At 48.3% G+C, this 12,609-nt stretch overlaps 1 protein-coding gene across 7 annotated transcripts in view; it reads right to left on the bottom strand.

The window, feature by feature from the left end:
- The window catches only part of POU2F1 (POU class 2 homeobox 1), a 163,047-nt gene extending 150,918 nt beyond the window's left edge, over window positions 1–12,129 (bottom strand). For 5 of the 7 annotated variants that reach the window (XM_058660588.1, XM_058660586.1, XM_058660583.1 and 2 more), the window contains exon 1: window positions 11,247–11,493. Coding sequence is in view for 4 of the 7 variants with exons in the window: in XM_058660583.1 (XP_058516566.1) it covers window positions 11,247–11,307 (61 nt within the window). In the remaining 3 variants the exon portion in view is untranslated. Of the gene's footprint in view, window positions 1–2,584; window positions 3,576–11,246; window positions 11,494–11,675 lie in introns of those variants that run through there. The other 2 variants (XM_058660589.1, XM_058660584.1) reach the window with 2 other exon arrangements.
- Between the last annotated feature and the right edge of the window lie 480 nt (window positions 12,130–12,609).

Below are 12,609 nucleotides of genomic sequence, written 5' to 3'. Positions count from 1 at the left end.
TCTTGTGGGTCTCCCACATGGGTCCAGGGTCCCAAGGCTGGATCGGCCTCTACTGCTTTCTGAGGGCACAAGTGGGGAGCTGGATAGGAAGTGGAACAGCTGGAACACAAACCAGCACCCATATGGCACCCCGTGGTGCAAGGCGTGGATTTAGCCACTGAGTCGCTGTACCAGGACCTTGCTGAGCCCCTTTAAAGCAGATTATCTGAACTGTACAACACTAGGAACTCAGGTAACCCGAAGGTCCTCACAAGCTGAAAAGGTCATAGGTGACTCTGATCACAGCAGATGGGAAAGTGCTAACTTAATCAACTGAGCACTCATCTCGCTGAATGCCTACTATGTCCCTAGCAGCAGGTCTGTCTCAAAGTTAGCTCTAAGGAGACAAGATTTACTTACATCATCAATTAAAGAAAATAAGACTGAATATATAATAAAGTGCTAAATTCAGAGAAAGTAGGACAGCAGCTCAGGCTGAAAGATGCTATTTGCAGAGCCAGAATAATCAGTGGACAAGTCACTTCGCACAGGCAGAGTCATATGGGCACTGGTTCGTGTCCCAGCAGCCCCTCTTCCCATTCAGCTCCCTGCTTGTGGCTGGGAAAGGTAGTCTTGGCCAGCACAAAGCCTTGGGATCCTTTACCCACCTGGAAGACCTGGAAGAAGCTCCAGGCGCCTGGTGGGGAGCTGTATAGGAAGCGGAACAGCTGGAACACAAACCAGGTCCAGCTGTTGCAGCCACTTGAGGAGTGAATCATCGACAGACAGAAGACCTTTCTCTCCGTCTCTCCTGCTCTCTGTATATCTGCCTTTCCAATAAAAATAAATAAATCTTTAAAAAAATCCTCAATACTTCAAGTTTAAGGGCGACATCTTTAAAACATGATCAAAGAAATGTTGTTACCTGTGGTAGGTCCATCAGGGAACTTCCTGGGTTGAGCTGTTGAGTCATATTATTTAAAGAAGCAGTGCAGTATAAGAACACACACGCAAGGGTGGGGGCTAGATAACAGAACGCCTTCAACTGTTCTAATGCAGTTTCTCCAGCGTTCACAGTTTTCCTAGGAAGAGTACTAACAGGGCACACTCCTTTGCTGGCTGCACACAGAAACACGTAACCACAGCGAAGAGTTCCACAGAATCAATCAGCCACTAACGCTGTTCCTTCTCCACAGCAGCCTGAGTAATAAAATTGCTGATTTTACTCTTGTGCTCATGGAAAAGAAACTATTATAGTACTTTGAAAATGCTTCTGCTATCAATTTGCTACTCCACACAGCATCCCTCTAACGCCGGTATTATCACCATCTTATTGTTGAAGGAAACAGCCACGGAAGTCATGTCGGAGCCAAAATGAGATGTCTAGAATTTACAATGTTCAAATGCAATGCGGAGTCCACACACAATGGCACGAGCATCAATCTCAGCCCTAGTATTCATATATCACACATTTAATTCACTAAGCAATTCTCAACTTCCACAAGGAACTTATAATCTAACAAAATGTGTCAAAACAAGTCTAACTGAACTCACTGCCTTACTCCCCAAATCACCCCCTCTCTAGGTACTCTGCTCTGACTGACCTAAGCTCAAATCCTTGATATCCCTCCTTGCCTCTCATTAGCAGCTAACACTCTACAACAAGGGCTCTGTTCATGGCATGTTCAGCACAAACAACAAACAAAAAAATTCCTCACTGCCTGGCAAAGGCAATGCAAGCTCTGACACCAACGCACAGCACAACCTGCCTTCTACCACTGCCCAAGGCATGTGAAGTCCTGCTCTTATTCACACACTTAATGCTTATGTGAAACACATGACCTGAGGAACTCACTCAGAGCTTTATTTTACTCAACCATAAAATGGGTATAATAATACTCACCCAAAAGGAATGAGGTAATGAAAATGAGAGTACTGCTATAAATTTTAAGATACCATAAAAAGACACATCATTATGTCACACCTGCAGTTGTTTTATTTACACCTGCCTTGCTTCAGAAGTAGCTCACATAAAACGAGAAATAAAGAGTTTAAAAATGGAAATTGGGATACCCTGGTGGTTTAGCAAGCTAATCTTCTACCTACAGTGCCAGAATCCCACGCAGGCACCGGTTCTAGTCCTGACTGCTCCACGTCCAATCCAGCACCCTGCTTATGGACTGGAAAAGCAGTAGAGGATGGCTCAAACCCTTGGGTCCCTGCACCCATTGGAAGACCCAGAAGCAGCTCCTGGCTCCTGGCTTCAGATCGACTCAGCATGGCCATTTTGGGAGTGAACCAGCAAATAAAAGGAAGCTATATCTCTCTCCTTCTGTAAAATCTGCCTTACAAATAAAAATAAATAAATCTTAAACGGGGGATGGGAGGGAAATAGAAGCCATTAAAGATATTCAAAATGAGTGTACGGATATAAAACCAGGATAAAAACTGGAAATGAGGCTAAGAGAAAGGCATGTTATACCTGCCTATATACCCACAATTGCTTCCTTTTAAGTTATTAGCTTGTTTGAACTGTTGCTGGATTTGAAAGGTAATCCAAGTCAATCAAATAATTCAGGACTCACAAGAATAAACACAAACTCACTGATGGAAACAGTAGCAGTTCCTTCTGTGAAGATCAAAGAAAGGTCCTGATTCCACATCATAACTGGACAATATCGTCCACATCTTCATTTCAGAGCTTCCATTTCTCTATATCACTATTAGACTGAAAGCCTCTTTAGGTCAGGTAATTGTTTTACGTTTGTATCTCTGCCAGCTATCTTAGCTCGCAGCACACCAAAGCTCCAATTTTGACACACTAGTCTCACTGGATTCAGTCTCTCCCCTGCCATTTCAAACCAGCTGGCACCCCTAGAAGGTTCATCTCAAAACATCAGTTTCATCACTTCAGCCCTTGCTTCAGAAACTTCCAACAGCTTCCCTACACTTGAAAAAGCACTTCCTCATTCTGTACTCACACAGCACACACTCGGCACCTCTCCCTGCAATGGCCTTCTAAATTCTAAATGGCCTCTAAATTCTTTGTGCCCAGTCAGGCTCAACTTAGAGACCTCAACTTTTACAGAAAGCTTTCTCTGATCAGCAGCAGCAACGTGGCAGAGGCAGAGACAAACGGGTGTGCAAGGAGGACACTAGAAAGTCCCAAGCTTTTGCATTCTCATCTGTTACTTAACAGCTCTGTCACTAACCCTTGCTCTCCCCGCAAGTGAAAGCTGTAGGACAGATTGTATCTAACTTACCTCCCAGTTATACCTCTCTGGGAGGCATCCCCTGACCCTTGGACACACCCTGATCTCTCTGATCTTCCTTATCTGTTACATAGTTTAATACAATTATCTACATTGTCTAAAAATTTTCTCTGCTTAAGTAAACATACCAACTCTTCCACAGCCCTTTTACTCCCATCCTCCCAAAGATGAATGGCACTGGATTCACTACACAGCAGACACTTTTTATAACCTAACAAACATCCAGCTAAAGGTTGGTTATATTCTTACTTGTCACGGGATGAATCAGCAAAGACAAACCAAAAAGAAAAAAAAAATTCCTAAACAGACCATTAAAATAAGTGTACTGTGGCTGGTGCTGTGTATAGCAAGCAAAACTGCAGCTCCCACGCTGCCATCCCCTAAGGGTGCTGGTTCATATTTGGGCTGCTCTGCTTTCAATTTAGCACCCTGCTACTGGTCTAAGAAAACTTGCAGGTGGTCCAAGTACTTTGGGCCCTGGCACCCACACGGGAAACCTGCATGAAGCTCCTGGCTTCAGTATGGCTCAGCCTTGGCCCCCGCAGCCACATGGGTAGTGAAGCAGTGCATAGAAGATCTTTATCTTTCCCTCCCTCTTTTTCTCTACTTTCAAATAAATAAATCTTTTAAAAAATAATTAAAAAGTGGAACCCGGCACAGTAGCCTAGTGGCTAAGTCCTCACCTCCAACGCGTTGGGATCCCATATAGGTGCCGATTTGTTTCCCAGCAGCTCCACTTCCCATCCAGCTCCCTGTTTGTGGCCTGGGAAAGCAGTCGAGGAAGGCTCAGAGCCAAGGCACCCTGCACCCACATGGGAGACCTGGAAGAAGCTCCTGGCTCCTGGCTTCAGATTGGTTCAGTTCCGGCCAGTGTAGCCACTTGGGGAGTAAATCAGTGGAAGGAAGATCTTCCTCTGTCTCTCCTCCTATCTGTATATCTGACTTTCCAATGAAAATAAATAAATACTTGGGCCCGGCGGCGTGGTCTAGCGGCTAAAGTCCTCGCCTTGAAAGCCCCGGGATCCCATATGGGCGCCGGTTCTAATCCTGGCAGCTCCACTTCCCATCCAGCTCCCTGCTTGTGACCTGGGAAAGCAGTTGAGGACGGCCCAATGCATTGGGACACTGCACCAGCGTGGGAGACCCGGAAGAGGTTCCAGGTTCCCGGCTTCGGATCGGCGCGCATCGGCCCGTTGCGGCTCACTTGGGGAGTGAATCATCGGACGGAAGATCTTCCTCTCTGTCTCTCCTCCTCTGTGTATATCTGGCTGTAATAAAATGAGTAAATCTTTAAAAAATAAATAAATAAATAAATAAATACTTTAAAATAATTCATTAAAGTGTACTAAAACAAGAGAATATCTAAGTCTCTTCTCTATAAAAGCATATTCACTTAAACTAATCTGTACAACTCCATTATCTAAGGTGACTATATGCTAAGCACAAATGACTCTTTTAACATAACATAATGCTCACTTCCCAGTATTAATTTAATTTCATACACTATTTATATGAGTCCCACACAAAAACCAATAAAGTTACACACAGATTTATGACCTAAATTATGAGACAAATTGCTGTATTTGCTATGACTTTCAATATCACAGACACTAAGCTTAATTTTGTGATTTTCACCTTTTTTTATTCCTTTTAATCCTCTATGGATAAATATCCAGTATCCTAAACAGTTTTTTGTAAGAGACTGTTGTTGTGGCATAGCAAGTAAAGCTGCTGACTACAACACCATATAAACACATTGCTCCCTGTACTGTGCCTGCGAGAGCAGTGGAAGACGCCCAGATCCTTGGACCCGTCACCACATAGGAGACTGGAACGAAGCTCTTGGCTCCTGGCTTTGGTCTGGCCCAGCCCTGGTTACTGTGGCCATCTGGGCAGTAAAATCAGTGGATAGAAAATTTATCTTAGTCTGCAAATCTGCCTTTCAACTAAGTAAATCTTGAAAAAGAGAAAGAATCTGATAAATCTAGATGTTTGCTGATTCTTCTTTTGCTCAAGTATCAGTCCTGTCACCAAATTCAGGTAACACTCAAAGCCGGAATATTTATTGAATTGGTGCAGAAAGGGGGCAAGAGCTGTGGTGCAGCGGGGAAGGCACCGTTTAGAATGCCTGCCCCCCATAAGGCAGTGCCTAGGACCAATCCCTGCCTCATCTGATCCAGCTTCCTGCTCAAGTGTCTGGAAGACAGCAAAGGACACTCCAAGAGCTTGGGTTCCCGCCATCACCGAGGGAGATCCTGAGTGGGTGCAGGCCTCTGGATCGTCCCTGGACCAGGCTCAACTCCCGCTGCCATCTGCGGAATGAACCACTGGGTAGAAGATCACTCTCTCCCAGTCTGTCACTCTGCCTTTCTAAGAAGGAAATTTTTTTAAAAAAGGAAGAAAATTTTAATAAAACAAAGGAACTTAATCAGTCACTAAGCAATGATACACTAGCAGTGTTTAATAGATTAACATTCTATGGCAAAAACACACAGGGTCCTACAAATCCACACGCTGTGTATATGACGTTCCTTCAGATCAGAGGTTCTGAAACTTAGGAGACAAGTCTCCTAGTTTAAATTCTAAATATACTCTACATGGAGCAGTAAGTCAGGCAATGGCTCTAACTCGAGCTATCTCTGTTGCTACTACTATCACTGCTGAGAGTTTATAAGCGCTCACTCTAGAAACAAAACCATTTTAAAAAAGTGACAGCATAAAAAAATTCACAAAATATGTGTAAGAAAACTGCTATTTGCTGTGAACCTTACGTGTTAATCTATTTAAGCAATATAAAGAAAAAAATTTGGCCCAAAGGTTTCCTAGGAAAAATGGAAGAATTCACTAAGAAGACGTAGAAATTCAAATAATTCTCACCAATCAAATCCCCAACTTTTACCCCAATACCTAATATCAGACTTGCTTGAAAACATGCTACATGGCACGTCTCTGCAGGCACTTAGGGCCTGAGAAGCCACCAGAAACCGAGGACACAACAGACGAAAAAGGGCATGTTTTGTCTGAAACCAATAATTGACCACTTCTAAATGTACTTACTTGCACTAAGGGAAACCACATCCCTACTTAAAATCTGACCTCATAGCAAGCCTTTGCTAATCACCCAAACTGTGTAGCTAAACCAATATTGATGCATGAAAGCCAATTAATAATAATCACACACCATCATTCTTAATGGTGTCTGAAAGAAGGTTAATGTGCAAAGATTGGGGCTGTGGATTTTCAATATCAAAAATCAAAACAAAAATAATTCCTAATAGTATAATTACCATTAAACATTATCAGTCTTGTAAGTACAAAGAACACGGAGGCTCATAAGCGAGTGAGCCATTCAAAAGCACAAGGAAATTCAAAAAGCAACACAGACTCCAGAAACACTCCATGCATTTCATTTTTGCTGAAAAACATTCACGAATGATAACATTCAAGTTTCCAAGGACCTGTGCTTAAAGCCACCTCCTAAGATGTTCAGGGCACTTCCAACATCTTTGGTAGCTTGCTAAGAGCATTTAACAGTCTGAGCCCTAAAGTTATTCCAAAAGCCACTGGGCAGATGAATGACAGATTAACAATTACTTCATCCTGGGCAGCAATGAAACATTGCACTTCTTCTGTTTTATACTACCTACTGATGCAGAGAACAGTAAATCTAAAATATAGCAGGACACAACACCATTTAAACTTGAATAATAGCCACTGGGTGTTTTTTTTTTTCCCCTACTGGGACTCTGACAATGACAAAATATAAGAAATTAGAAATTAATTTGGGGGCACAGCGCAATAGGGTACTGGTTAAAGTCCTCGCCTTGAACGCCCGGGGTTCCTATATGGGCTCTGGTTCTAATCCCCACAGCCCCGCTTCCCATCCAGCTCCCTGCTTGTGGCCTGGGAAAGCAGTAGAGGACAGCTCAAAGCCAAGGGACCCCGCACCCATTTGGGAGACCCAGAAGAAGCTCCTGGCTCCTGGCTTCGGATTGGCTCAGCTCCAGCCGTTGAAGCCACTTGGGGAGTGAAACATCGGACCGAAGATCATCCTCTCTGTCTCTCCTCCTCTCTGTATATCTGCCTTTTCAATAAAAATAAATAAATAAATCTTAAAAAAAAAAGAAATTAATTTGGGGGAAGAGGCTAAAAATTTATATTACAGTAATGGCTTGGAAGCAAAACAGACCTTTACAAATTACAAACATTTGGTCAGCTATCACATGGATTTTCAGGACCTTAACTGAAAAGCAACATTTATAAAGAATGGGTTGAGAGAGTAAAGAAAGAGATGACCATAATTTTTTTTTTGAAGGAAGCTGCCTAACAGGTGCAAAAAAAGAGACAGATTACACGCTTAAGATGGCCAAAAGTAACCTCTAATACTGTTATCAGGCAAGGCTCATAAATCAAGGTCAGGAACAAGCACAGCACACTTCTGTCAAATTCCCCAGACATTTAATCCCCACATTAGATAGTTCAAAGTGTGATGAAACATTCTTAACAAGAAACTACAGTGTCAAAAATTCTAAGTAGAATCACCACAAGTTTAAGCCATTACACGAACTCTACAAGCTTGTCCAGACCAATTCAGGACAAACACAAGAAGGATATGTGTGAATCAGTATGTTGAAAACTGTTCTCAAAGCACATGATTTTTGGTAAGGATCCCACCTTATTTTAAGAATTACATTTCAACCTAGAAGAACATATAGCCCTCGTGCTCTTCAACTCAGCTTCAATCATTGAAACATCAGGCCCACAGCAAACTGGGCACTGCATTAGGCTTGGCTGTGTTCCGTCTGTGGGAGTCTACGGGCTCACAATATGCTGTAAAACACCCACATACATGGATTGCTTCTATACTTACTCAAAATCCAGAGTTTCCAATTGAGAATTTGAGGAAATGAGCTTTTATAACAGCATGGGAAGCCAAACAAGATATAAAGCCAGTTACCACTATCCTTTTCTGTATTATAAAAGCTTAGAACAGGGAAACCAGGCTACCTAAAATTTTACTTATAAAGCAACGCGTGCTTTATCATGCTGAATATAATACCTACAGCCTCCATCGTGGTTAAATTGCAGCTATAAAGGAAATCGTCCCGAGATAAATGGTTTCCCTATGAGAAGGCTTCACTGCTCCACTTCACCTCAGGACAATAAATCAAATTAACTGCACCTTGTCCTCCATCCCATGACATCATCAGTTTGACCACATCTTGGGAATCGGGTGCAAAACATAGGCTATTTACGGCATGAATGCATATGACTGCTGCTTGTTCACTGACCCTCCTGCTGCTGGTCTCTGGGCCGGTCTCAGGACAGCCAGAGGTTTTTTTTTCTGCTGCCTTTTTCAGTCTGTCTACTTGGGAATGCAACAAAAATGGTAAGGATTATTTGAAATTAGTATGCTGTTGGCCCATCGAATCTAGAGTTTTTGTTACAAATTAAATTGAAAACTGTGGGAGTCTACGGGCACTGTATGTAAGTTGCTAGCAGTCCACGACCAGGAGCTATATGCTAATCTCACAGGGTTCCCATCTGCATGTTACCTCATCCAGGAATCCTTCCCTCAGCAACAGCAGACAACCACGTGAAATGTGTTCATTTACACATACACACACTTCCGGACCACCACAAAGACAAAATAAAAACGCTAAAGAAAACTGCACCAGGGTTCAGACTAAAACTCAAAACGGATACTTCCTCTACATAGTAAGCATTAAACCGCGTCTTACAAGCAACTGTTCAAGTCTAGATAAAACATCCAATCAATTCAGACACGTGAAAGCCAAGGGGAAGGTGAGGGAGCCGCGGAAGAGCCCAGATCAGGGTAGACACAATGCTTCTATTTCTTTTTCTATTTTCACTTATTTAGCCATGACACAAACACTCCAAGGAAATTAGACCCCATGTCAGTGTTCAGTAGTGCTATAATTAAAACAAGCAAGTCTGTGACAGCGATAGCTCAAAATTATGTCGGTCCCATTTTTAAATTAGAATGCACAGGTTGGAAAGGGAGCACCGCACTGCGAAATTATGAAAGTGGTGTTAATTGGAATTTCTGAACTACTTTGTTATTCCACCACTCCCGAGGCGCGGGAGCAGGGGACCTTCGGTTTCACACGGCGGTCCATTACAAAGCTGGAAAGTGTTTAACTTGGGGAGGAGGGTGGAGCAAGTAGGGGGAGCAAGCCGGGCTAACTAGCTCCAAAACAAAGTTAACCTGCTGCAAGAAAGTCCTTTTCTTAAGAGAACACAAACTACTACAAAGTTGCTGCTTAGCAAGGAGAGCTGAAAGGTTGTTACAGCCCCAGGAGAGCAGCTCTGGCCGAGGAGGTGGGGTGTTGGGGGAGCACAGTTGGTGGGGGAGTCAATTCGGTTATTAGTAAATAAATCAGGCGGCAGAGAACATGAGGCCTATCCAACCGCTGCGGCAGCCAAGGCCTAGCTCCCCCCTTCTCCTCCCAACACAGCCTGGGTTTGATCTCAGAGCCCTGTGGATTGCCGAGGGGAAAAAAAAAAAAAAAGAATCATATCGAACCACAAAAGCACATGGGGCGAATGTAAAATATAAACACGGCGTAGGGCTGTGAGTGGCTGTTATTAAAGGTCTGAATTACTAAACATGAGAGGCGGGGAAAGCCAGGCGGCCATTTCAATAATATAAACCTCCCCGAATTAGACATTATTCAAATGAGAGGAAGGGTTCAGCGAAGCAGCGTGGAGAAACACACAGCACCCCGCGAGAAAGCGGCAGCCACAGAGCCAGGGAAGGCAGCCCACGGGCGAGGGGCGGACGGAGGAGCCCACACGGGCGACCTCGGACAGCCAGGGCGCGGGAGGCCTGTGCGCAGCGACAGGCCCTCGGGGGACCGGGGACCCCGGCTGAGGGCGGCCAGGACCCCCGACGGAACCACGTCAGGGACCTCCGACCCAACTCGCCCGCCACGCCGCAGAGGGAGCCGGTCCGAAGGAAGAAGGGACGCTGGGGCGGCCCCAGAGGAGATGCCCTCTGAGGTGAACTTCCCCACCCGCCTCGCCGACGTGAGGGCCCCCTTTGCAACCCACACCAAGGGGGCTCCTCGGGGTTGCGCGCGCGCGCGAGCGCGGGCTCCCACCCCCGCCGCCCCGAGGGCCTCGCAGCAGCAGCAGCAGCAGCAGCCCAGGAGCGCCTACCCCTACCCACCTAGACGCAGGCCCGGCTCGGGTCAGGCCGCCACAGCGGGGAAGGAGCGGGGCGCCGCCGAGGCGCCGGGGCCGTGACCCCGGGCTCAGCCCCACTCGGACCCCGAGCGGCGGCGGCGGCAGCGGCGGCGGGCGGAGCGCAATGCCCGGGAGCAAGCCCGCCTCTCTCTCTCTCTCTTCCTCTCTCTCGGGGCCACCACCAACACCCACCCACCCCCCGAGGCTGCAGGCCCCCCGCCCCCGGCCCGGGCCCGCTCCCCAGGGCAAAGACGCGTGCGACCGTCCGGCCGCCGGGGTCCGCTCCGGCCCGCCGCCTCCCCGGCATTGTGCTCGCCGCCACCTCCAGCCTCCCCCCTCCCGCTCCACGCCCCCCCACCCCGCGCCCCGCCGCGCCCCGCCGGCCCGGCAGCTATGAATATGTAAAATGCCTTTATTGTCCTCTCGCTCGGCCCCGCCGGCCCGCACGGGTCGGGGTTCGGCGGCGGGGGAGGCGAAGCGGAGGCCGGGGCGGGCAGGCGAGCCGGCGGGGCCGGGCGGCGGGGTGGGCCTGGGGGGCAGGAGGAGGGCGCTGGATCGCAGCCCCCTCTGCCCCTGGTCTTCCCCCGTCCGCCTGGCCGCGGCGAGCCTCCTTCCCCCTCCGCTCCGCGCCCGGCGGGGGCTCCGTGCTCCCCGGCCCCCCATCTCCCCGCCGTTAATTATAATAATCCTGAGTACTAATAAATTATGCTAAGTCGCGGTGGGGGGGGTGCAGCGGGAGCCGGGGTTGAGTATGAATATGAATATGTAAAATGCTGTAATGATTACCTGCTGCTGCTGCCGCCGCGGCTGAACTCTCATCTTGACTCGCTGCTCCTCCGTCCGCCATTTTGAATATTTTAACCAAAATCGCCCGGTCGATAAACCCTCCCTCGCTCCCGCTCCCCTCCCCCTCCCGCCCTCTCGCCTCCTCCCTCCTCTCCGCCCCCTCCCGCGCGCCCGGCGATCCCCGAGCGGCGCGCCAGGGGGCGCTGCTCGCCGCCGGCCCCTCCGTGGAAGAGCTCCGCCCACACCGCCTCGCGCGCACGCTGCGCACGCGCCCTGCGGCCGTCCGGAGCTAAAGCGCCCTCACCTGCCAGTCACCCCTTCCTTACGTTTTCCTCCCCACCGCCCCAAATCCGGGCTCTGCACATGCGCGGCGCGTTCCACGCGCACGAAGCGCGGACGGCGCATGCGCCCCCTCGGCGGGGCACCCACCTGAGGCGTCAACTTTAAAGTGTGCAGAGTCGAGCGCCTTGTAGGTGCTCCTAGTCCTCCCCTGGCCTCCCGCCTGAACCCCCTGCCTCCTGACTTTAGTCCCAGGCTCTGCGGTGGCAACGCGCGCTACAGAACGGAGGGGCCCGGGACACCGCAGCGGTCGGCGTGTAGACGCGCGCAGGGTCCCTGGAGGCGGCCGGCGCCCGCGCCCCTCCGCCCCGCGCTGCCCTCGGGCTTTTCCGCACGTTTAAACAGGGACAACAATGGAGGGGCCGCTCCCCTGCTAGGTAATTTCCGGCCCTGTGGGCAGGTAGGGGCGGAAACGCCCGCAGCGGGGAGCTGGGCGTGAAGCACCTGCTGAGCCACGCGCGGGCGTCCCGCTCTTGATTTGAATCCGAACTCATCCCCGCCCCCAACTCTGCAAACCCTGGAAACCCGGCCCCAGCCTCCGCCAGGGGGGAGTGTCCTGCGGCGGATTTAATTTGCCCGGAATCGCTTCTGCTCTACTTGCTGCTAACGCCCGGCGGGCTTCCCCCGGGGCTTCACGCCTTACTAAATTGCTTAAGTCCCTCTCTGCCTTCCTAAACCCCGCTGCAGTGATGGAAGCCCATAGACGGACCAACCCGCCTTCCCCCTATGCTTTCGGAACATTTTTTAAGACCTAGCAGGACACTGGATGACTTTAGCAAAATGAGGATGCCAAATCGGCAGCAGCTCCTTCGCGGATTTTACTTCGCTGTGTTTGTCGGAGGAAATCTGACCTCGGGAAAAGGCCGGCTGTCGGTGTCTCTCCTTGCAACTAGTCGCAAAGACGTATCTTACGATTCGATTTGTAATATAGTCTTTAAGATTTTTCTAAGTTTTTTTTAATCGAAGAAAAATGTATTTCTTGGTAGTTCAAAGAGCGTTTAAAAAAAAAAAAACAAAATACAGC

This window comes from Ochotona princeps, chromosome 2, assembly GCF_030435755.1.
Source record: "Ochotona princeps isolate mOchPri1 chromosome 2, mOchPri1.hap1, whole genome shotgun sequence".
NCBI classification, from domain to species: domain Eukaryota; kingdom Metazoa; phylum Chordata; class Mammalia; order Lagomorpha; family Ochotonidae; genus Ochotona; species Ochotona princeps.
This window is presented reverse-complemented; position numbering and strand designations above follow the sequence as displayed.